The sequence below is a fragment of the Delphinus delphis genome, chromosome 6 (assembly GCF_949987515.2).
Source record: "Delphinus delphis chromosome 6, mDelDel1.2, whole genome shotgun sequence".
NCBI lineage: Eukaryota > Metazoa > Chordata > Mammalia > Artiodactyla > Delphinidae > Delphinus > Delphinus delphis.
Genome location: NC_082688.1, coordinates 6,435,892 through 6,460,830, shown reverse-complemented (window position 1 = coordinate 6,460,830; position 24,939 = coordinate 6,435,892). Strand labels below are relative to the sequence as shown.

Genomic DNA, 24,939 nt, shown 5'->3' with positions numbered 1-24,939 from the left:
CAGTGAGAGGCCCACGTACCGCAGAAAAAAAAAAGGTACCACAAAATACAATGTCCTGCAAGAAATGAGAAGGTTGGCACTGAACAATGGAAGCTCATCAGAGTCCTCACCACCCCCCACGGCCGCCCTCCTGTTCCTTCCCCGTCGGGCCCCTCGCCTCCCCAGACACAGTGGCACATCCACTCCCCCCACCCCATTCTCAGATTCCTTTTCCTCCCTCCTGCTGCCCCTGCTCCAGTTCAGGACACTGTCTTCTCTCCTGGAATACTGCCCAGCCTTGGACCCAGTCTCCCTGCCACAGTGCTGGCCTCTCCAACCCCAATACAGGGCCAGAGTGGTCTGAACAATCACTGCCCAAAGCCCCCCTGGGGCCTTCTGGCCCCAGGGTAAAGCATGGCGCAAAAGGCCTTGATGATTCGGCCCCTGGTCCCAGGTGCGTACTACCCCCTGCCTGGAGCGTTCATGCAGACCGCCTTCACCTCTCCCCTCCTCACTTGCCCCAATCCCCTTGGGTAATTTTTACCCATGCTTCAGGTCAAAACTGAGACATGGAGGAGGAGAGCCTTCCCCGACCCGCCCATTGGGTGAGGTGCCTCCTCTGTGCATCCCACATCACAGCACTGACCGTGCTGGTCATAAACTGTCCGTTTGCCCATTTGCCTCCCTCACTAGACTGACAGCTCTGTGAGGGCAGAGACTGTGCCTGTCCTATGCCCTGCTTTATTTATTTATTTATTAAAAAAAATGTTTCTGGCTGTGCTGTGGCATGCCGGATCTTAGTTCCCTGACCAGGGACGGAACCCATGCTCCAGCAGGGCAAGCGAGGAGCCCTCACCCTGGACCGCCAGGGAATTCCCCTGTGCCCTGCTTTATCCCCAGCACGCGGCACTGGATCTGACACAGCCAGTGTTTGTTAAATATTTGTGGATACACGGGCTGATGAGTGAACTCAACCAACTTTGGCAAAGCCTGGGCCAGCGTTACCTGGACAAACCCAGCAGCCATCGTGATCTTTGATCTGACCATGTCATTCCCTGTGTGAAACCTTCTGTGGCTCCCTATTGCCCCCCAGACAGAGGCCTTCCCCTTCCAGTCTCTGCCTAGCTCTCCATCCTCATTCTCACCAGCCTCCACCATGTGAAATACTTTCAGTTCCCCAAACTGCATATCCTGCATATTCTGTTCTCTGCATAGAACATCCTACTAATCAATTTTTGCTTGTCTAACTCCTTGAATTCTCAGTTCAGACTGACAGCGTTCCCTGCTCCATGGCCTCGGTGCTTCTCTGACCGCTCACTATTGGCCCTTGCCCACTGACTGCCTCCCCCAGAGCCTAGAAGCTCGAGGCGGGGGCGGGCAACCCCGTCTCCTTCCCTGCTGTCTCCCAGCATCCAGCAAGGGGCCTGCCTTGCAGCATGCTCAGTGAAAGAACGCGCTTCTGGGTTTGATGTGCACACCAGGGCGCGTCTGCCTTGGTGTAGCCCCAGTGTTCAGCCTGGGGCCAGGCGCCCAGGGCACCCTGCAACTGTTTCAGGAAGGCACGCAGGGTGGGGAGACTTGAGGAACGCTCCCGATAGCTCCAGGGGAAGTGAAGGGAGGGATGACAAAGCCAAGTGTGAAGGATCTGAGAAGCTCTTAAGAAAAAGAAACCGTAAAAGGTAGCCGCCCCTTTCCGTGGCTCTCACAAAGATGGTGGCGCAGAGCCACGCCCCTCGCCAACAAGGCCTTCCCACGGTGCGGGGTGGGGGGCTGCGGGCGGAGGTGACGCACGGATCGGAAGTCCGTCCCCAAGCTCGGCCGCCCGGGAGCCCTAGCAGCGTCTGTGGCTGGCCGCGAGCTGGGCGATGCATCCGGCTGTGCTGTTCTGCGTCGCCGCGGCGCTCACCTGCTACCTGTCGTGCAGGGACCTGTACTGCCGCTTCGCCGAGTGCTGCCGAGAGCAGCCGCTCAACGCGTCGGGTATGGCGAGTCTGCCCCGGAGGGGCTCGAGGGGCGCGGGGTCAGCCCCGCGCGGGCGTCAGCGCCCGGCACCCCGCGCTTACCCTGAGGTGGGGTGGGAAGGAGGAGGGGTGGGGTCTCGGCCCGGACTGCAGCCTCGGAAGCCGTGTCTTCGGAGACAGATTCTCCGGATCGTGGGGCTCTGCCCAAGTTCCTTTCTAAAAGCTTGGATGCCTTGGGATGACAGTAAGAAGAAACTGAAAGCAGCAGCCCTTCGGCGCCATGTCACCCCTGTTAAGTAGTTTTCAGATGTGCGGCGTCTGCCCAGAAAGCCCACATTTGGCCCTCGGTTTTCTTACAAGCCGGAAGGGGTGGCTGGGGAAATAGCAAGCAGCTCAGTGAAGAGAGGGCCAGTCCTTGGATGAACGAACACATTTAGTTTCCTTTTCTAGTCCATTTCCTTGGAAGTGGCGTCGTGTGACTGCAGCCCGTGTGGTTCTGCCTCAGCGCTAACCCTGGGGTTTGGCAGAGACCCTGCTGGACCGCTTGCTAACCTGTGCCTCTCACTTTGGCCAGCTGGGGAGAGCGCTGCTTTCCTGGTGCACGTTTAATGTGTATTTTTCTCTCTTGTTCCCGGGCTGGCTCCTGCAGCCCTCAAGCTGAATTTGGAGGAGAAGCTCTTTGGGCAGCATCTGGCCACAGAGGTGATTCTCAAGGCGCTGACTGGCTTCAAGAACAACAAAAATCCCAAGAAACCACTGACTCTTTCCTTACACGGCTGGGCCGGCACAGGCAAGAATTTTGCCAGCCAAATTGTGGCTGAAAATCTTCACCCAAAAGGTCTCAAGAGTAACTTTGTCCACCTGTTTGTGTCGACCCTGCACTTCCCTCACGAGCAGCACATAAAACTGTACCAGGCAAGGAATTCTGTTATCCCATCCCCTGGCCTCTCGCACCCATCCGGGCGACCTGCTCCCTGACTCCGGCCTCTGCTTCTTTCCTTTGCACTCCGGTAGCCCCAGGCCCCTGCACACTTCCCCCACCCTGGCAACCCTTTGCCATTTGCAGAACTCTCCTGCAACTTTTTTTTCTCGCTGATTCCAAAATAATACAGCTGGGTAGGTGATGTTATTTCCATTAAAAGATGGAGGCAAGAGCAGCAAGGCGACTCGCTCCTTAGAATTTTCGTGCAAATCAGAAACTGGGACCCAAATCTCCTGACTCCCAGTCCGCAGGGTAGCTGTGTTGCGCAGTGAGTATGTTCAGTATCCCCATCACAGCCCTTGGTTAAGTGGAGCAGGTCACACGATTCACTTGGACATGACTTCATTTACGGCTGCTTCTGTGATGCAGCGTCAGCTTGGCCCACATTCTGGGCGTTGCTATGTTGAGTCGTCCAGTAGGGCTCTCATCTAAATGGACGTCCTTGTGAAAGTTCGCATTCCTACTGTTAGGTGAGGACTGAAATAAGGAATAGAAACTGAAAGAGGAAGTGAAAGTGGATATTTGCCCCATAAACTGTAAGACAGGGAAGACTACCGAAAAGAGAGAATGATTTTCTTATTTACCAAATTCTGTCATAAATCCCTAGAAATACAGGAAGAAAAGCTTTTCGTGAAATGTCATCTAGGTCAGCACCTTTGTTCACTGCACCAGTAAAAGGCACTGGTCTCGGGATGCTGTGCCGGTCTTCGCCTAGTTTCTTATGCCTCAGTATGTCTGGTAAAATTAACGTGAGATTCCCAGCCACAGGGAGATGAAAATTACGGGTTGGTTAACAGTGAAATGATCAATATTCATGTATCTTAGACCCCGATACCTTTAAGAAGTCACATTTGGCACGTCATTTGAGTTAGGAAAACACTTATTTGCATTTTAGCACCTATCTCTCTGCCGGTTTCCACTTCTTATAGATGAAGTTTTGGAAAAGCTCTCAGACAGTGAGTGGAGGTTAGGGTGCGATTTTTCTTTGTTAAACCCCAGAGAGCTCTGATTTTTCACCTTCCTGAGTATGAGGCACAGTGGAGCGCTTCTGCTCCCCTGGACATATCTTTTGAGTCCCTGCATCCTATTTCTTCTCTTATGGTTGGTCTAGGACCAGTTACGGAGGTGGATTCGGGGTAACGTGAGTGCATGTGCGAGCTCCGTGTTCATATTTGACGAGATGGATAAGTTGCACCCGGGGGTCATTGACGCAATCAAGCCGTTCCTAGATTACTACGAGCAGATTGACGGTGTGTCTTACCGGAAGGCCATCTTCATCTTCCTCAGGTCAGTGGGAGGTGTTTCTCCGAGGGCACACAGCCCTTCATTCTGCCAGGGCTAGAAGGAGGTCCCGGCAACCTCAGCAGGTCCCAGGGACAAAAGTGCCAGCCTGGCGAAAGTGACTTACGGACTTCTTTTACTTTGGGGTTGCTAGTGTCAGCACGGCACAGGGCAGGGGAAGGGGGAAACGAATGAAGGAAATAGTAGATAACAGGTCATTTCATTACTTGCACATGTTGCCTCTGAGGGTTATAAAAAGTGGTAGTGGGCTTCCCTGGTGGCGCAGTGGTTAAGAATCCGCCTGCCAATGCAGGAGACACGGGTTCGAGCCCTGGTCCGGGAAGATCCCACATGCCACGGAGCAACTAAGCCCGTGCGCCACAACTACTGAGCCTGTGCCCTAGAGCCTTCGAACCACAGCTACTGAAGCCACAACTACTGAGCCTGTGCTCTAGAGCCTTCGAACCACAGCTACTGAAGCCCGCACGCCTAGAGCCCATGCTTCGCAACAAGAGAAGCCACTGCAATGAGAAGCCCACGCACAGCAACGAAGACCCAACGCAACCAAAAATATATATTAAAAAAAAAAAAGAAAAGTTGTAGCATGACACACCGAGTTCTGAAAAAGATGTTCAGTTCCTGAGGGCAGGTGCTGTTTTTTTTTGTCTAGTAGCACTTAGTAAATATTCCTTGGTTGAGAATAAACCTTAGAGAAATATCACAATCTGATTCCATATTAGAAAACTCATAGTGTTTCCTGATATGTGACATTTGTAAGAAGTCATTACAACCCTTTAATACATACAGACTGGCTTATATAGTTGACTTTTTTTTTTTTTTTTTTTTTTGCGGTACGCAGGCCTTTCACTGCTGTGGCCTCTCTCGTTGCAGAGCACAGGCTCCGGACGCGCAGGCTCCGCGGCCGCGGCTCACGGGCCCAGCCGCTCCGCGGCATGTGGGATCTTCCCAGACTGGGGCACGAACCCGCGTCCCCTGCATTGGCAGGCGGACTCTCAACCACTGTGCCACCAGGGAAGCCCTATATTTGACTTTGAAACAAGCTGTATAGGGACCTCCCTGGCGGTCCAGTGGTTAAGACTTCGCCTTCCAGTGCACGGGGTGCGGGTTCGATCCCTGATTGGAGAGCTAAGATCCCACATGCCTCGTGGCCAAAAAACCAAAACATAAGAAAACAGAAGCAGTATTGTAACAAATTCAATAAAGACTTTAAAAATGGTCCACATTAAAAAAAAAAAGCTGCATAGAAACTGAAAAAAAAAAGAATAAACTTAGAGCAGGTACGTTTCCTGATTAGAGAGAGAAGTCTTTTTTTTAGCTAATTTTCATTGGAGTATAGTTGATTTACAATGTTGTGTTAGTTTCTGCTGTACAGCAAAGTGAACCAGTTTTACGTATACATATATCCCCTCTTTTTTAGATTCTTTTCCCATATAGGTCATTACAGAGTATTGAGTAGAGCTCCTGTGCTATACAGTAGGTTCTTATTAGTTATCTATTTCATGTATAGTCGTGTCTATATGTCATAGACAGAGAAGTCTTAACGTGTGATTTTAATCTTCGTTTCTTTGGCAAACTCAGCAATGCAGGCGGGGACCTCATAACTAAGACGGCCCTTGACTTTTGTCGGGCAGGGAAAAGGAGGGAAGGCATCCAGCTGAAGGATCTGGAGCCCGCGCTGTCTGTCGGCGTCTTCAATAACACACACAGTGAGTGCCCCCGGCGAGGAGCCCTCACCCTGCCCGCAGTCACCGTGTGTCTCTTTAAGCCTTTCGCGAAACCACAGCATCCACTCGCCTCCGTGCCTTGGTTGAAGTAGGGACTTTTTCGGAGGGCATTCTGTTCTACAAGCTAGTTAGCAGGGGTAGCCAACCGATCCTTACATGAGGCTTGACCGAAAGAGCATCTTGGGGGCTAGAGCCGTGAAGAATGTGCTGGGCCCTGTTAGAGCAGCGAGCTTGGCCGGGTGACAGGGACAGTAACAGGCGAGAGACCCAGCTGTGCCTTGTTTCCCAGGTGGCCTGTGGCACAGCGGACTGATAGACAGAAACCTCATCGACTACTTCATCCCCTTCCTGCCCCTGGAGTATAGCCACGTGAAGATGTGCGTGCGGGCAGAAATGAAGGCCCGCGGCTCTGCCATCGACGAAGATGTCGTCACCAGAGTGGCCGAGGAAATGACGTTTTTCCCTAAAGACGAGAAAATCTACTCAGACAAGGGCTGCAAGACTGTGCAGTCACGGCTGGATTTTCACTGAACGCTTATCCAGATGGGGTGAGACGCGGCTGGGAGCCCAGGGAACTCGGGGCCTGGCCTTTCCAAGCACTTTGAAGACCTCTTCAGGGTTTGCACATTTGCACCTGTGGACTTGCGGGATCTGGAAGGTTCTAAGGGTTGATTTTTGAAATACTCATCTGTTAAGGGTACTTGTCATTTTGCAACAGCACAGCAACCCAGCTGTTCATTGTGGTTGAAGATGAACTTTTGAAGTCCCTCCCCTCCCCTGCCACTACCACTTAACTGACCTTGACAGAATGACAGAAGTGCCTTGAAAACAGCTGTGTGAGTGAGACCAAGGACTCTTTCTGACCCAACGGTACCCACACCTCAGAAGCTGAACTGAAGGAGTTCGAGGGCCCTGCTGCAGTCCAGGGAGCACTGGGTTTTCACCTGCCAGAAACATTCTTCTCCTCTAGTTCTTTTTCTTCACAGAGCGCGTTCACCGACTTGAAGTATTTTCAGGTAAAAATCGGTGGCACCTTCAGGCACAGTGTCGTGTGGGAGGACCTGGGCCCACAGGCCGAGCACGCAGCTGGGGGAACCGCCTGTGTGTGGCATGGGGGCTCCACGCCAGGGCCCTGCAGCCAGGCGGGACGGGCAGGACCTCTCCGTCTGTCCGTGGCTTTGCTGCTGACAGCCCTGGTCATGGAATTCCTTCTCCCAACTCTCACTTGGACTTATCGCAGCCTTCCTTGTATCACCTCTACTCCTTAACTTCAGCCTCGGCTAGATGTACCCCCAGCCATAACATCCCTAGAGTCGGATCAGAACGCGACTGTTGGCTTTGAGTCCTTGGTTCCCACGGTGAGATGTTTGTCTGTTACAGTTTACACGTGGGTCAGTCTCTCACGTGACTGCACAGAACCATTTGAAATCCGTAGGACAGAGTCATTCTCCACGGATGACACGTGCCGACTGAACGGTCAGCTTGCAGGTTCTCGTTGCCAAAGTGGAAGTATTGGACACTACAAGTGCTCGAGTTTTCAAGGATATGTATATTTTTTATAATGTTCTTACTTCTGAATCTTAGATAATAGAAATATGGGACATTGCTCATTTTAAAACATGGGAAGCAGTAATTGCCTGTTCCTTTATCAGATACTCGTAAGGTTGCGCCTCATCCTGGTGTCATCTGAGAAGGATACCCTGCATGGCAGTGTCGGGCTGGGCTGCCCTGGCCACTGGGAAATACGACTTCCACTCCAGCCAGTGTGAACCGTTTTATCTTGTAGTTGCAATGCAACTGCAGACATGTAATGAGAACGTGCAGCTTTTTTCTATATAAGACGTGGCAGAATGAATGTTCCTCCCATATGGCAATGCCTTATAGAGGATCACACTTAGTCTTTAAAAAATGCCAAGGTGGGGCTTCCCTGGTGGCACAGTGGTTGAGAGTCCGCCTGCCGATGCAGGGGACACGGGTTCGTGCCCTGGTCCGGGAGGATCCCACATGCCGCGGAGCGGCTGGGCCCGTGAGCCATGGCCGCTGAGACTGCGCGTCCGGAGCCTGTGCTCCGCAGCGGGAGAGGCCACAGCAGTGAGAGGCCCGCGTACCGCAAAAAAATAAATAAATAAATAAAACAATACATAATAATGTTATTTTAAAAACATATGATAGCCTATAAAAAGTGTCCGAATCTGCAGTGATAGAAAGCAAATCTGTGGTCGATGGACAGGGGAGGGGGCATCAGGGGAGAGGTGAGGATTACAAGATGGCAAGAGGAATCTTCTGGGGGTGATGGCTACGTTCACTACCCTGATTTCGTGAGTGCATAAATATGTCAAAACTTAAGAAATTGTACACTTTTTTAATCAATTAATTAATTAATTAATTGACGGCTGGGTTGGGTCTTCGTTGCTGCACGCGGGCTTTCTCTAGTTGCGGTGAGCAGGGGCTACTCTTTGTTGCAGTGCACGGGCTTCTCATTGTAGTGGCTTCTCTTTTTGCGGAGCATGGGCTCTAGGTGCACGGGCTTCAGTAGTTGTGGCACGTGGGCTCAGTAATTGTGGCTCGTGGGCTCAGTAGTTGTGACACACGGGCTTAGTTGCTCCACGGTATGTGGGATCTTCCCAGACCAGGGCTCGAACCCGTGTGCCCTGCATTGGCAGGCAGATTCTTAACCACTGTGACACCAGGGAAGCCCTGTACACTTTAAATGTGTGCATTTTGTTGTATGTCAAACTTACCTCAATAAAGCTGTTTGAAGGCATATGTAATATTCTATAGCCATTAGGATTTCATAGAAATAAAGTGTGTATCCCTGTATAAACAATAACAAGAAGAACACCAAATACCATGTGCCCCAGCAGAGCCCCTCTGTATAAAATAGACACTGATAAGACTTCGATGAGAACAGGTCTTCGGGCTGACAATTGGCTTTTTATTTTTATTTATTTATTTTTGACTGTGTTGGGTCTTCATTGCTGTGCACGGGCTTTCTCTAGTTGCAGCGAGCAGGGGCTACTCTTCGTTGCAGTGTGCAGGCTTCTCAGTGCAGTGGCTTCTCTTGTTGCGGAGCACAGGCTCTAGGCGCACGGGCTTCAATAGTTGCAGCACGTGGGCTCAGTAGTTGTGGTGCATGGGCTTAGTTGCTTCACGGCATGTGGGATCTTCCCAGACCAGGGACTAAACCCCTGTCCCCTGCATTGGCAGGCGGATTCTTAACCACTGTGCCACCAGGGAAGTCTGACAGTTGGTTTTTTATATAATCTAGGGGTTTGAACTTCTGTTGTCATTTTTTTCTGGAGGTCACAGAGGTAGTGAGAGCAGGATATGAACCCATGTCTCTGAGTCCTCAGACCAGCAGCTCACCAGTACCCTCTAGTGCTTCGCTCGGTGCGAGTAGGTCTCTCCAGCCTTGAGCAGTTTCCCATTCTATCAGCGTGGTCACACCTCTGGTTCCAGTCAACTCCGAAACTTCCCTGGAAACAGGTGTGGACCAGGGGGTGCTGTCTCTGGTCCTGAAAATCTCTGCCCACCTCGCACCAAAGGGCAGAGCCCTATCTGCAGCTCCCTTCCAAGACCTTCCTGGTTGGTCTTTCAAGTTATGACGGCCTTAAGGAGTCAAGTTGGTGGTTTTGAATGTTTTTAATTAACAATTTAAACACTGTAGGTGATGTTCCAAGAGAGAAATGATAGAAAGAGTAAAGGGGAAGGGGATAATGTAGGGACAAGAGGATGGGTGGGAGGTGAGGTGACCAGCCTCCCAGAGACAGTGATGCAAGACGGCAGCTACCATGGGCTTTGGACAATTTTTTTTTTTTTTTTTTTTTTTTGCGGTACGCGGGCCTCTCACCGTTGGGGCCTCTCCCGTTGCGGAGCACAGGCTCCGGACGCGCAGGCTCAGTGGCCATGGCTCACGGGCCCAGCCGCTCCGCGGCATGTGGGATCTTCCCGGACCGGGGCACGAACCCGTGTCCCCTGCATCAGCAGGCGGACTCCCAACCACTGCGCCACCAGGGAAGCCCGGGCTTTGGACAATTTTTGAAAACAAAATGTGGATATAAATACCCAGAAGCACTCCCTTTTGTAAGATTTATAACAAAAATTAATATGAATGGAGTTAATAGTACTAATGGAGTGGTCACCCAGTAGCCAAATCAGCAGAATTCACGTAGCGTCAAACTTGTCCAAAGACAGCTTCAGCTCCTAACGTTGCCTAAAGAAAATATGAAACTCCCTCAGCTGCCGCAAGGACAGTATTACAGCAATTAATAAACAAGATAAACCACAGGCTCTCCACCACCCGCCTCCCAATCCGATTTCTTCATTGTCCACAGCAGCAAATTTTCTAGGTACGTCTTGCAGGTCTCAGAGTACTGGAAGTTCCCATTCAAAGGCAATTTCTCTTAAGATATGCTAAATGAACTAGTTTTTATCTTAAGATACTCACTGATACTGGAAATAGATAAGTTGTTTTACACTCTTTAAAACTTTCTTAAAAGAGGGGAGGGCTTCCCTGGTGGCTCAGTGGTTGAGAGTCTGCCTGCCGATGCGGGGGACACGGGTTCGTGCCCTGGTCCGGGAGGATCCCACATGCTGCGGAGCGGTTGGGCCCGTGAGCCATGGCCGCTGAGCCTGCGCGTCCGGAGCCTGTTCTCCGCAGCGGGAGAGGCCGCAACAGTGAGAGGCCCGCATACCGCAAAAAAAAAAAAAAAAAAAAAAGAGGGGAAATGGGGCACAATGCAGTGTCAGGATCATTATGTAGTTGGGGGCACTTGCGGGGGCCCATTTATATCCATTCCTGGGGCTCAGATATGTTTGGGTTGTCCAGAGAGCTCTTTGTGAGTGGTTTTGAGGACCCCTACTCTTGTGGTCATCTTCCCACCCTCCATAAATTCCAGTGGCCAACTTTAAGATAAGTGACCAAATGACAAATCAGGAAACAGTCACATTTTCAAGGAAACAAAATGTCATTTGAGTATGTCCAACAGCGCAAACTGGGGGGGGTTACCCAGGCACAACACCCTTGCCCATGGCTGGTTGATACAAGGTCAAGATACCAGACCCAGGTTGGGCCCATCAGCTTCTCTCTCCGAGGGCAGTGCCGGAGCAACAGGGCCCCAGAGCTCCTGCCACCGAGGCCTCCACACCCCACCTCTGGGATCCTCTCTCCCAAGTCGGGGTCACTCAGCGTTTTTTACATTTCCACGGGCCACCCTGGGTTCTTCTAAGAAGCCCAAGCCAGTCAGTGTCAGTCTATTGTTTGGAAGCAAAGAACCTCATCTGTTACCAAAACTGTTACCTCAACTGTTACCAAAACAGTTGGTAACAGAGAGGGGGAGACAGGCCGCAGAAGCTCAGGACCTGATTACTGAACCCACATGGAGGACGCTGCAGGAGGTACCTCCTTCCCCGATCTCCATCTTCCAGGAGAGGGGAGCCCCAGAGCCCGCAGTGACAAAACAGAGGAGCAAGTGTCACCCGACTCCCCTCGGGACCACGCCCACCGCGGGGAAGAGCTCCAGGACCCTGAGAAGCTGAGGCCAAGACCCCTTCCACCACCAGCACCAGGATAGGGCTGAGTCCTGACAAAACTGGCAAGTCGAAAGCAGTTGCAAACGTCAACATCTTGCCTCAGAGATTCCCAGGCCTTTCTGTGAGAACATACAGTCCATAGCAGCATCGCTGGCCCCCAGATCAAAGCCCACCCTCCTGAGAATGTTCTGTACTTGAACATTAAATGCATATTTATGGAGTGCCTGCTGTGTATGTGGCACAGTTCTAGGAATTAGAGATACTGAACACAGTAGACAAGGCCCCGGTCCTCCTGAAGCTCTCAGGCCGGCAGAAGAGATGGACAATAGACAGGGAAACAAACAGGGTGACAACAGAGTAGGTGACCGGGTGGGAGGAAGAAGGGCTACTTTAGATAGGTTGGGTGGGCTTCAAGCTGCGGTCTGAACATTCTTAGCAAGAGTTCAGGCAGAGATGGAAGCGATCTAAATGTTCATTGACAGATGAATGGATAAAGAAGATGTGGTACACACACACACACACACACACACACACACACACACACACACACAATGGAATACTACTCAGCCATAAAAAAGAATGGAATCATGCCATTTGCAGCAACGTGGTTGGACCTAGAGATGATCATACTAAGTGAAGTAAGTCAAACAGAGAAAGACAAATGCCAAATGATATCACATATGTGTGGAACCTAAAAAAAACGTTACAAAATGAACTTATTTACAAAACAGAAATAGATTCACAGACATAGAAAACAAACTTATGGTTACCAAAGGGGAAAGAAGGGGGAGGGAGGGGAACGTTAGGAGTTTGGGATTAACATATACACACTACTATATATAAAATAAACAACGAGGACCTACTGTATAGCACAGGGAACCGTATTCAGTATTTTGTAATAACCTATAATGGAAAAGAATATGAAAAATTATATGTGTATCTGAATCACTTTGCTGTACACCTAAAAACTAATGCAACATTGTAAATCAACTATACTTCAATTAAAAAAAAAAAGGAGGGGGCTTCCCTGGTGGCGCAATGGTTGGGAGTCCGCCTGCCAATGCAGGGGACACGGGTTCGTGCCCCAGTCCGGGAGGATCCCACATGCCGCGGAGCGGCTGGGCACGTGAGCCATGGCCGCTGAGCCTGCGCGTCCGGAGCCTGTGCTCCGCAATGGGAGAGGCCGCAACGGTGAGAGGCCCAAGTACCGCAAAAAAAAAAAAAAAAAGGAGTCGAGGCAGGAGAATAGGTTGGGAAAAGGTCCAAGAGGAAGGTAGGAGCACAGCACATAGGGCTTTGAGGTCAGAGTGAAAAGGGCAGATTTTTTCCTAAGGGCTTTAGGAGCCATTGACAGGTTCAAAGCAAGACCAACACGATCCAGTCTGCTGTGAAAAGACCACCTGTCTCTGTTGTGGGGAGAACGGATCAGGGAGGACCAGGGTGGATGCAGAGGACTCCCTGGGGGCTGCTGTGGTCACCCATGTGATAGGTGATGGTGGCTTGGATGAGGGCGTGGCCAAGGAGAGGAAGACAGCTGAAGAGTTCTTGAGTGTGTTTTGGAGATGGGGCCGGCAGCCTGTTGATGGGTCAGAAGTGGAGGCTGAGGGAAAAAGGAATACAGGACAAGCAGCTGGTGGAGGATGGTTCCACTTCCTGAGATAGGGACCTTGGGGGAGGAACACATTTGGAGAAAACAGTCCAGACTTCGGCTTTGACCGTGTAGGTGCTGAGACGTCTGGTCAACAGCCAAGTGGAGATGTCCAATGTGGAGCCAGATGCAGGGGCTGGAGAGGGAAAGTCATCCGGGGCCAGAGAAAGTCATCCGGAGGCAGAGAAAGTCATCCAGGGCCCTCTCACTCAGGGAGAGAGGACAGAGAGCGAGGGCGTCTAGAACGGAGACTCGGGGTCGATCAGGATTGCGGAGGGCGTGACAGGGAAGACGTGGCAACCAAAGAGGCTAACACTGGAGAGGTAGGAGGCCATCTAGCCAGGGGACTGAGCTCCAGGTCAATACACGAGGCCTTCCCCGGCAGCTGAGAATCCAGAAGGGAGGCGTCAACTCCTTACAGTAAATTCAGAGTGTGGACACGAAGGCTGAAGAATAAATGCTTACTGGGCAGGCTCTGCTTTGGGGTAAGGGGGCTCACACTTTGTTTTTAAATTTTTGCTCACACATCCCTTTGCACGTTTTTAGATGAACATATATTAACATAGAAACTTCTCATTATAAGTTTAAGTGGTTGCAAAAGGCGCAATTTCCTGTCTATTGTAAGCATGGACATTTTAGGGTAACATTGTTACTCTGTTCTTCTAGGTCTGCTCAATGGAATCTGAACGCCATAGCAGCCTTACCTGCCATCACCCATTATAAAATGCATGAACAAGTCAGAGGTTTACAATCAGTTTTCGGTACTTCAACTCACACTGCCCCCATCAGAGGTCATCCTAATGAAGTGTACTTTCTGCCTAAAAGTCGTTTATCAATCATTCTACCTTATTTCTCTGCAACAAAGGTATGTATATACTACAAATTAAAACTTCATATAAAAGTTTTTCTGGTGACCACAAAGCTCTAAGTGTTAAAATATTTCTCTTGGGGCTTCCCTGGTGGCACAGTGGTTGCGAGTCCACCTGCCGATGCAGGGGACGCGGGTTCGTGCCCCGGTCTGGGAGGATCCCACATGCCGCGGAGCAGCTGGGCCCGGGAGCCATGGCTGCTGAGCCTGCGCGTCCGGAGCCTGTGCTCCGCGGCGGGAAACGCCGCGGCGGTGAGAGGCCCGCGTACCACAAAAATAAAAAAAAAATTTTTAAAAATAAAAAAAAAATTTCTTTTGGATTGCTGTGTATTAGTACACGGTCAATCAAACCAACATAAATGGGTTACAATTTTTTTCATAAATAATTATTAAACCAAGAATTAAGATTTTGTGGAAAATCTATCTATTAATGAGATGGATGGGGTTCCCTCTCTTTTCTTTTTCCATTTACTTTGTGTATCCACTGGGGAAAATTACTGAGTGATTTTTCTTCTTTCCAGGGGGCCAGAGGTAAGACAGGGGAGGTGAGAAAGGAAACCTGCAGGAAGCTGGGCCACTGGGGTCTTGCTCAGGGAGGAAAGAGGAAAGAGGCTACGTTTCCACTGTATAGCACAGGGAACCATATTCAATATCTGGTAATAACCTATAAGGAAAAAAATCTGAAAAACGGAATCGCTTTGCTGTACACCTGAAACTAACAAAACCTTGTAAGTCAACAATAGTTTAATTAAAAAGAAAGAAAGAAAGAAAGGAAGGAAGAAAGAAAGAAAGGAAGGAAGGAAGAAAGAAAGAAGAAGAAAGGAAAGAAAGAAAGAAAGAAAGAAAGAAAGAAAGGAAGGAAGAAAGAAAGGAAGGAAGGAGGGAAGGAAGGAAGAAAGAAGAAAGAAAGAAAGAAAGAAAAAGAAAGAAAGAAAGAACGAAAGAAGAAAAGAAAGAAAGAAAAGAAAGAGGCTGCGTTTCTAGGATTGGCACCCTTACAGGGATCTATCCCACGTGTCCTTGGGAAGTCTTCATCTACCTCCAGGTGTTCACATGCCCCAGGGTGAAGGTGGCCGGCTTAAGACAGGGTAAGGCCCACCACAAGGGCTGCCACCCTACCTCCAGAAAGTTGGGGCTCAAAGCACCTCTCCAGGGATGCCTGACAAGCTTTCTCCACCAGGGCTGGCGTGAGCAGGTGGCCTGGCTGCCAGGCCCTCGTTATCTGTTGAACCTAATCGGGTTTCCTGCTGGCTCTGGGACAGAGGCCGCCTCGGGCATGCAGTTGGTCAAGTCCAGCGCGTCCCCTGGGGTGCAGCTGTGAGGGATGGAGGAGCACCTCTGTGGCTTCCAGGGGATTTGCAACACGGGCTGGGGCGGGTGTGCGGAGAGCAGGAGGTTGAGACCATCAAAGTTACAGAAACTGGTTCATTCCTTCTGTTCCTAGTGGAGTGGTTCTGGACATGTGACCTCACTTCTCTGGGTCTCAGTTTCCCTATCTGTAAAGTGGGGATCACAACAGTCTCTTCCTCTTGAAGTTGGGCATACCAATGGGCTGACGCATATAGGGCCCTTACCGCTGCAGACAATAAGAGGTCAGGAAGATCTCTTACTGTGACTGTCACCGCTTTTGATTCTCTCAGCAAATTGTGTGAGGCTCACAAGTCAGGAGAGACTGTTTATTTTTTTTAAGATTTTGTTGATGTGGACCATTTTTAAAGTCTTCATTGAATTTGTTACAATATTGCTTCTGTTTTGCGTTTCGGTTTTTTGGCCGCGAGGCATGTGGGATCTTAGCTCCCCGACCAGGGATCGAACCCGCACTCCCTGCATTGGAAGGCAAAGTCTTTAACCACTGGACCGCCAGGGAAGTACCAGGAGAGACTGTTTAGACCACTAGTGTTTGAAAGGAAACGTCTGTGTCTTTAAGGATTGTACATGGTGCTGGAAGGAATCGATGGCATTGGATCTGGAATTACAAAACCTCAGTAGCTGGTATTTATGACTCTAAAGATAACACAAGGCTTCCCTGGCGGCCCAGTGGTTGAGAGTCCGCCTGCCGATGCAGGGGACACGGGTTCGTGCCCCGGTCCGGGAAGATCCCACATGCCGCGGAGCAGCTGGGCCCGTGAGCCATGGTCGCTGAGCCTGCGCGTCCGGAGCCTGTGCTCTGCAGCGGGAGAGGCCACAACAGTGAGAGGCCCACGTACCGCAGAAAAAAAAAAGGTACCACAAAATACAATGTCCTGCAAGAAATGAGAAGGTTGGCACTGAACAATGGAAGCTCATCAGAGTCCTCACCACCCCCCACGGCCGCCCTCCTCCTGTTCCTTCCCTGTCGGGCCCCTCGCCTCCCCAGACACAGTGGCACATCCACTCCCCCCACCCCATTCTCAGATTCCTTTTCCTCCCTCCTGCTGCCCCTGCTCCAGTTCAGGACACTGTCTTCTCTCCTGGAATACTGCCCAGCCTTGGACCCAGTCTCCCTGCCACAGTGCTGGCCTCTCCAACCCCAATACGGGGCCAGAGTGGTCTGAACAATCACTGCCCAAAGCCCCCCTGGGGCCTTCTGGCCCCAGGGTAAAGCATGGCGCAAAAGGCCTTGATGATTCGGCCCCTGGTCCCAGGTGCGTACTACCCCCTGCCTGGAGCGTTCATGCAGACCGCCTTCACCTCTCCCCTCCTCACTTGCCCCAATCCCCTTGGGTAATTTTTACCCATGCTTCAGGTCAAAACTGAGACATGGAGGAGGAGAGCCTTCCCCGACCCGCCCATTGGGTGAGGTGCCTCCTCTGTGCATCCCACATCACAGCACTGACCGTGCTGGTCATAAACTGTCCGTTTGCCCATTTGCCTCCCTCACTAGACTGACAGCTCTGTGAGGGCAGAGACTGTGCCTGTCCTATGCCCTGCTTTATTTATTTATTTATTTAAAAAAATGTTTTTGGCTGTGCTGTGGCATGCCGGATCTTAGTTCCCTGACCAGGGACGGAACCCATGCTCCAGCAGGGCAAGCGAGGAGCCCTCACCCTGGACCGCCAGGGAATTCCCCTGTGCCCTGCTTTATCCCCAGCACGCGGCACTGGATCTGACACAGCCAGTGTTTGTTAAATATTTGTGGATACACGGGCTGATGAGTGAACTCAACCAACTTCGGCAAAGCCTGGGCCAGCGTCACCTGGACAAACCCAGCAGCCATCGTGATCTTTGATCTGACCATGTCATTCCCTGTGTGAAACCTTCTGTGGCTCCCTATTGCCCCCCAGACAGAGGCCTTCCCCTTCCAGTCTCTGCCTAGCTCTCCATCCTCATTCTCACCAGCCTCCACCATGTGAAATACTTTCAGTTCCCCAAACTGCATATCCTGCATATTCTGTTCTCTGCATAGACCATCCTACTAATCAATTTTTGCTTGTCTAACTCCTTGAATTCTCAGTTCAGACTGACAGCGTTCCCTGCTCCATGGCCTCGGTGCTTCTCTGACCGCTCACTATTGGCCCTTGCCCACTGACTGCCTCCCCCAGAGCCTAGAAGCTCGAGGCGGGGGCGGGCAACCCCGTCTCCTTCCCTGCTGTCTCCCAGCATCCAGCAAGGGGCCTGCCTTGTAGCATGCTCAGTGAAAGAATGCGCTTCTGGGTTTGTGCACACCAGGGCACGTTTGCCTCGGTGTAGCCCCAGTGTTCAGCCTGGGGCCAGGCGCCCAGGGCACCCTGCAACTGTTTCAGGAAGGCACGCAGGGTGGGGAGACTTGAGAAACGCTCACGATAGCTCCAAGGAAGTGAAGGGTGGGATGACAAAGCAAAGTGTGAAGGATCTGAGAAGCTCTTAAGAAAAAGAAACCGTAAAAGGTAGCCGCCCCTTTCCGTGGCTCTCACAAAGATGGTGGCGCAGAGCCACGCCCCTCGCCAACAAGGCCTTCCCACGGTGCGGGGTGGGGGGCTGCGGGCGGAGGTGACGCACGAATCGGAAGTCCGTCCCCAAGCTCGGCCGCCCGGGAGCCCTAGCAGCGTCTGTGGCTGGCCGCGAGCTGGGCGATGCATCCGGCTGTGCTGTTCTGCGTCGCCGCGGCGCTCACCTGCTACCTGTCGTGCAGGGACCTGTACTGCCGCTTCGCCGAGTGCTGCCGAGAGCAGCCGCTCAACGCGTCGGGTATGGCGGGTCTGCCCCGGAGGGGCTCGAGGGGCGCGGGGTCAGCCCCGCGCGGGCGTCAGCGCCCGGCACCCCGCGCTTACCCTGAGGTGGGGTGGGAAGGAGGAGGGGTGGGGTCTCGGCCCGGACTGCAGCCTCGGAAGCCGTGTCTTCGGAGACAGATTCTCCGGATCGTGGGGCTCTGCCCAAGTTCCTTTCTAAAAGCTTGGATGCCTTGGGATGACAGTAAGAAGAAACTGAAAGCAGCAGCCCTTCGGCGCCATGTCACCCCTGTTAAGTAGTTTTCAGATGTGCGGCGTCTGCCCAGAAAGCCCACATTTGGCCCTCGGTTTTCTTACAAGCCGGAAGGGGTGGCTGGGGAAATAGCAAGCAGCTGAGTGAAGAGAGGGCCAGTCCTTGGATGAACGAACACGTTTAGTTTCCTTTTCTAGTCCATTTCCTTGGAAGTGGCGTCGTGTGGCTGCAGCCCGTGTGGTTCTGCCTCAGCGCTAACCCTGGGGTTTGGCAGAGACCCTGCTGGACCGCTTGCTAACCTGTGCCTCTCACTTTGGCCAGCTGGGGAGAGCGCTGCTTTCCTGGTGCACGTTTAATGTGTATTTTTCTCTCTTGTTCCCGGGCTGGCTCCTGCAGCCCTCAAGCTGAATTTGGAGGAGAAGCTCTTTGGGCAGCATCTGGCCACAGAGGTGATTCTCAAGGCGCTGACTGGCTTCAAGAACAACAAAAATCCCAAGAAACCACTGACTCTTTCCTTACACGGCTGGGCCGGCACGGGCAAGAATTTTGTCAGCCAAATTGTGGCTGAAAATCTTCACCCAAAAGGTCTCAAGAGTAACTTTGTCCACCTGTTTGTGTCGACCCTGCACTTCCCTCACGAGCAGCACATAAAACTGTACCAGGCAAGGAATTCTGTTATCCCATCCCCTGGCCTCTCGCACCCATCCGGGCGACCTGCTCCCTGACTCCGGCCCCTGCTTCTTTCCTTTGCACTCCGGTAGCCCCAGGCCCCTGCACACTTCCCCCACCCTGGCAACCCTTTGCCATTTGCAGAACTCTCCTGCAACTTTTTTTTCTCGCTGATTCCAAAATAATACAGCTGGGTAGGTGATGTTATTTCCATTAAAAGATGGAGGCAAGAGCAGCAAGGCGACTCGCTCCTTAGAATTTTCGTGCAAATCAGAAACTGGGACCCAAATCTCCTGACTCCCAGTCCGCAGGGTAGCTGTGTTGCGCAGCGAGTATGTTCAGTATCCCCATCACAGCCCTTGGTTAAGTGGAGCAGGTCACACGATTCGCTTGGACATGACTTCATTTACGGCTGCTTCTGTGATGCAGCGTCAGCTTGGCCCACATTCTGGGCGTTGCTATGTTAAGTCGTCCAGTAGGGCTCTCATTTAAATGGACGTCCTTGTGAAAGTTCGCATTCCTACTGTTAGGTGAGGACTGAAATAAGGAATAGAAACTGAAAGAGGAAGTGAAAGTGGATATTTGCCCCATAAACTGTAAGACAGGGAAGACTACCGAAAAGAGAGAATGATTTTCTTATTTACCAAATTCTGTCATAAATCCCTAGAAATACAGGAACAAACGCTTTTCGTGAAATGTCATCTAGGTCAGCACCTTTGTTCACTGCTCCAGTAAAAGGCACTGGTCTCGGGATGCTGTGCCGGTCTTCGCCTAGTTTCTTATGCCTCAGTATGTCTGGTAAAATTAACGTGAGATTCCCAGCCACAGGGAGATGAAAATTACGGGTTGGTTAACAGTGAAATGATCAATATTCACGTATCTTAGACCGCGATACCGTTAAGAAGTCACATTTGGCACGTCACTTGAGTTAGGAAAACACTTATTTGCATTTTAGCACCTATCTCTCTGCCGGTTTCCACTTCTTATAGATGAAGTTTTGGAAAAGCTCTCAGACAGTGAGTGGAGGTTAGGGTGCGATTTTTCTTTGTTAAACCCCAGAGAGCTCTGATTTTTCACCTTCCTGAGTATGAGGCACAGTGGAGCGCTTCTGCTCCCCTGGACATATCTTTTGAGTCCCTGCATCCTATTTCTTCTCTTATGGTTGGTCTAGGACCAGTTACAGAGGTGGATTCGGGGTAACGTGAGTGCATGTGCGAGCTCCGTGTTCATATTTGACGAGATGGATAAGTTGCACCCGGGGGTCATTGACGCAATCAAGCCGTTCCTAGATTACTACGAGCAGATTGACGGTGTGTCTTACCGGAAGGCCATCTTCATCTTCCTCAGGTCAGTGGGAGGTGTTTCTCCGAGGGCACACAGCCCTTCATTCTGCCAGGGCTAGAAGGAGGTCCCGGCAACCTCAGCAGGTCCCAGGGACAAAAGTGCCAGCCTGGCAAAAGTGACTTACGGACTTCTTTTACTTTGGGGTTGCTGGTGTCAGCACGGCACAGGGCAGGGGAAGGGGGAAACGAATGAAGGAAATAGTAGATAACAGGTCATTTCATTACTTGCACATGTTGCCTCTGAGGGTTATAAAAAGTGGTAGTGGGCTTCCCTGGTGGCGCAGTGGTTAAGAATCCGCCTGCCAATGCAGGAGACACGGGTTCGAGCCCTGGTCCGGGAAGATCCCACATGCCACGGAGCAACTAAGCCCGTGCGCCACAACTACTGAGCCTGTGCCCTAGAGCCTTCGAACCACAGCTACTGAAGCCACAACTACTGAGCCTGTGCTCTAGAGCCTTCGAACCACAGCTACTGAAGCCCGCACGCCTAGAGCCCATGCTTCGCAACAAGAGAAGCCACCGCAATGAGAAGCCCACGCACAGCAACGAAGACCCAACGCAACCAAAAATAAATATATATTAAAAAAAAAAAGAAAAGTTGTAGCATGACACACCGAGTTCTGAAAAAGATTTTCAGTTCCTGAGGGCAGGTGCTGTTTTTTTGTCTAGTAGCACTTAGTAAATATTCCTTGGTTGAGAATAAACCTTAGAGAACTATCACAATCTGATTCCATATTAGAAAACTCATAGTGTTTCCTGATATGTGACATTTGTAAGAAGTCATTACAACCCTTTAATACATACAGACTGGCTTATATAGTTGACTTTTTTTTTTTTTTTTTGCGGTACGCAGGCCTTTCACTGCTGTGGCCTCTCCCGTTGCAGAGCACAGGCTCCGGACGCGCAGGCTCCGCGGCCGCGGCTCACGGGCCCAGCCGCTCCGCGGCATGTGGGATCTTCCCAGACTGGGGCACGAACCCGCGTCCCCTGCATTGGCAGGCGGACTCTCAACCACTGTGCCACCAGGGAAGCCCTATATTTGACTTTGAAACAAGCTGTATAGGGACCTCCCTGGCGGTCCAGTGGTTAAGACTTCGCCTTCCAGTGCACGGGGTGCGGGTTCGATCCCTGATTGGAGAGCTAAGATCCCACATGCCTCGTGGCCAAAAAACCAAAACATAAGAAAACAGAAGCAGTATTGTAACAAATTCAATAAAGACTTTAAAAATGGTCCACATTAAAAAAAAAAAAGCTGCATAGAAACTGAAAAAAAAAAAGAATAAACTTAGAGCAGGTACGTTTCCTGATTAGAGAGAGAAGTCTTTTTTTTTAGCTAATTTTCATTGGAGTATAGTTGATTTACAATGTTGTGTTAGTTTCTGCTGTACAGCAAAGTGAACCAGTTTTACGTATACATATATCCCCTCTTTTTTAGATTCTTTTCCCATATAGGTCATTACAGAGTATTGAGTAGAGCTCCTGTGCTATACAGTAGGTTCTTATTAGTTATCTATTTCATGTATAGTCGTGTCTATATGTCATAGACAGAGAAGTCTTAACGTGTGATTTTAATCTTCGTTTCTTTGGCAAACTCAGCAATGCAGGCGGGGACCTCATAACTAAGACGGCCCTTGACTTTTGGCGGGCAGGGAAAAGGAGGGAAGGCATCCAGCTGAAGGATCTGGAGCCCGCGCTGTCTGTCGGAGTCTTCAATAACAAACACAGTGAGTGCCCCCGGCGAGGAGCCCTCACCCTGCCCGCAGTCACCGTGTGTCTCTTTAAGCCTTTCGCGAAACCACAGCATCCACTCGCCTCCGTGCCTTGGTTGAAGTAGGGACTTTTTCGGAGGGCATTCTGTTCTACAAGCTAGTTAGCAGGGGTAGCCAACCGATCCTTACATGAGGCTTGACCGAAAGAGCATCTTGGGGGCTAGAGCCGTGAAGAATGTGCTGGGCCCTGTTAGAGCAGCGAGCTTGGCCGGGTGACAGGGACAGTAACAGGCGAGAGACCCAGCTGTGCCTTGTTTCCCAGGTGGCCTGTGGCACAGCGGACTGATAGACAGAAACCTCATCGACTACTTCATCCCCTTCCTGCCCCTGGAGTATAGGCACGTGAAGATGTGCGTGCGGGCAGAAATGAAGGCCCGCGGCTCTGCCATCGACGAAGATGTCGTCACCAGAGTGGCCGAGGAAATGACGTTTTTCCCTAAAGACGAGAAAATCTACTCAGACAAGGGCTGCAAGACTGTGCAGTCACGGCTGGATTTTCACTGAACGCTTATCCAGATGGGGTGAGACGCGGCTGGGAGCCCAGGGAACTCGGGGCCTGGCCTTTCCAAGCACTTTGAAGACCTCTTCAGGGTTTGCACATTTGCACCTGTGGACTTGCGGGATCTGGAAGGTTCTAAGGGTTGATTTTTGAGATACTCATCTGTTAAGGGTACTTGTCATTTTGCAACAGCACAGCAACCCAGCTGTTCATTGTGGTTGAAGATGAACTTTTGAAGTCCCTCCCCTCCCCTGCCACTACCACTTAACTGACCTTGACAGAATGACAGAAGTGCCTTGAAAACAGCTGTGTGAGACCAAGGACTCTTTCTGACCCAACGGTACCCACACCTCAGAAGCTGAACTGAAGGAGTTCGAGGGCCCTGCTGCAGTCCAGGGAGCACTGGGTTTTCACCTGCCAGAAACATTCTTCTCCTCTAGTTCTTTTTCTTCACAGAGCGCGTTCACCGACTTGAAGTATTTTCAGGTAAAAATCGGTGGCACCTTCAGGCACAGTGTCGTGTGGGAGGACCTGGGCCCACAGGCCGAGCACGCAGCTGGGGGAACCGCCTGTGTGTGGCATGGGGGCTCCACGCCAGGGCCCTGCAGCCAGGCGGGACGGGCAGGACCTCTCCGTCTGTCCGTGGCTTTGCTGCTGACAGCCCTGGTCATGGAATTCCTTCTCCCAACTCTCACTTGGACTTATCGCAGCCTTCCTTGTATCACCTCTACTCCTTAACTTCAGCCTCGGCTAGATGTACCCCCAGCCATAACATCCCTAGAGTCGGATCAGAACGCGACTGTTGGCTTTGAGTCCTTGGTTCCCACGGTGAGATGTTTGTCTGTTACAGTTTACACGTGGGTCAGTCTCTCACGTGACTGCACAGAACCATTTGAAATCCGTAGGACAGAGTCATTCTCCACGGATGACACGTGCCGACTGAACGGTCAGCTTGCAGGTTCTCGTTGCCAAAGTGGAAGTATTGGACACTACAAGTGCTCGAGTTTTCAAGGATATGTATATTTTTTATAATGTTCTTACTTCTGAATCTTAGATAATAGAAATATGGGACACTGCTCATTTTAAAACATGGGAAGGAGTAATTGCCTGTTCCTTTATCAGATACTCGTAAGGTTGCGCCTCATCCTGGTGTCATCTGAGAAGGATACCCTGCATGGCAGTGTCGGGCTGGGCTGCCCTGGCCACTGGGAAATACGACTTCCACTCCAGCCAGTGTGAACCGTTTTATCTTGTAGTTGCAATGCAACTGCAGACATGTAATGAGAACGTGCAGCTTTTTTCTATATAAGACGTGGCAGAATGAATGTTCCTCCCATATGGCAATGCCTTATAGAGGATCACACTTAGTCTTTAAAAAGTGCCAAGGTGGGGCTTCCCTGGTGGCGCAGTGGTTGAGAGTCCGCCTGCCAATGCAGGGGACACGGGTTCGTGCTCTGGTCCGGGAGGATCCCACATGCCGTGGAGCGGCTGGGCCCGTGAGCCATGGCCGCTGAGACTGCGCGTCCGGAGCCTGTGCTCCGCAGCGGGAGAGGCCACAACGGTGAGGCCCGCGTACCGCAAAAAAAAAAAAAAAAAGCCAAGGTGAGGCTTAAAATTTTTAGTACATGTTCTCAAGTTGGAGCTAAGTTATGTTTCTTTTGTCACCTTTTGGGTGTCTGGTCAGGAGGAGATAAGATTTTTTGTTATGATGCAATAAACTCAACACATGTTGGTTACCTTTGGACTGCTGTTACTGATTTGTAACTTGAAAAGGCCACAGTTGCTCATGGCCCAGTCTCCCCACCCCACGTAAGATGTAGACGAACTTAAATTGACCTACTGAATGTCAAATAATAAAGCCTAAATTTTATCACGTGAGACGCCACTTGCAGATTTTTTTCCTGGTTTATTTGGTAGCTCTGAAAAGTCTGAGCTTAGAATAAAGGCTCTTCGATAACTCAGGTGTCTTTAGGCTCACCGTACCCTGGGCACGCTGGTTGGCATTCTTTACCTCATAAAGAATCAGTATTTACCTTAGGGACTTCCCTGGTGGTCCAGTGGTGGAGAATCTGCCTTCTAGTGCAGGGGACGTGGGTTTGATCCTTAGTTGGGGAACTAAGATCCCACATGCCGCAGGACAACTAAGCCCACGTGCCACAATCAGAGAGAAGCCCGCACGCTGGAACTAAAGACCCGACGCAGCCAAAAATAAATAAATAAAATAAAATAAAATAAAAAGTATTAGACCTTAAAAAAAAATTTACCTTAAAGGCTGTTATCCCC

At 50.9% G+C, this 24,939-nt stretch overlaps 2 protein-coding genes across 2 annotated transcripts; both read left to right on the top strand.

Annotated features, from left to right (window-relative positions):
* Positions 1 to 1,793: 1,793 nt before the first annotated feature.
* LOC132427005 (torsin-1B-like) lies at positions 1,794 to 7,995 on the top strand. The gene is made up of 5 exons (XM_060013991.1): positions 1,794 to 1,959; positions 2,590 to 2,855; positions 4,034 to 4,209; positions 5,803 to 5,930; positions 6,238 to 7,995. Exons 1-5 carry the CDS (start codon positions 1,845 to 1,847, stop codon positions 6,477 to 6,479), a joined length of 927 nt encoding a protein of 308 aa, XP_059869974.1. The 5' UTR covers positions 1,794 to 1,844; the 3' UTR covers positions 6,480 to 7,995.
* Positions 7,996 to 17,976: 9,981 nt separating this feature from the next.
* On the top strand, positions 17,977 to 24,534 carry LOC132427004 (torsin-1B). The gene is made up of 5 exons (XM_060013990.1): positions 17,977 to 18,142; positions 18,773 to 19,038; positions 20,217 to 20,392; positions 21,985 to 22,112; positions 22,420 to 24,534. Exons 1-5 carry the CDS (start codon positions 18,028 to 18,030, stop codon positions 22,659 to 22,661), a joined length of 927 nt encoding a protein of 308 aa, XP_059869973.1. The 5' UTR covers positions 17,977 to 18,027; the 3' UTR covers positions 22,662 to 24,534.
* The last annotated feature ends 405 nt before the right edge of the window (positions 24,535 to 24,939 follow it).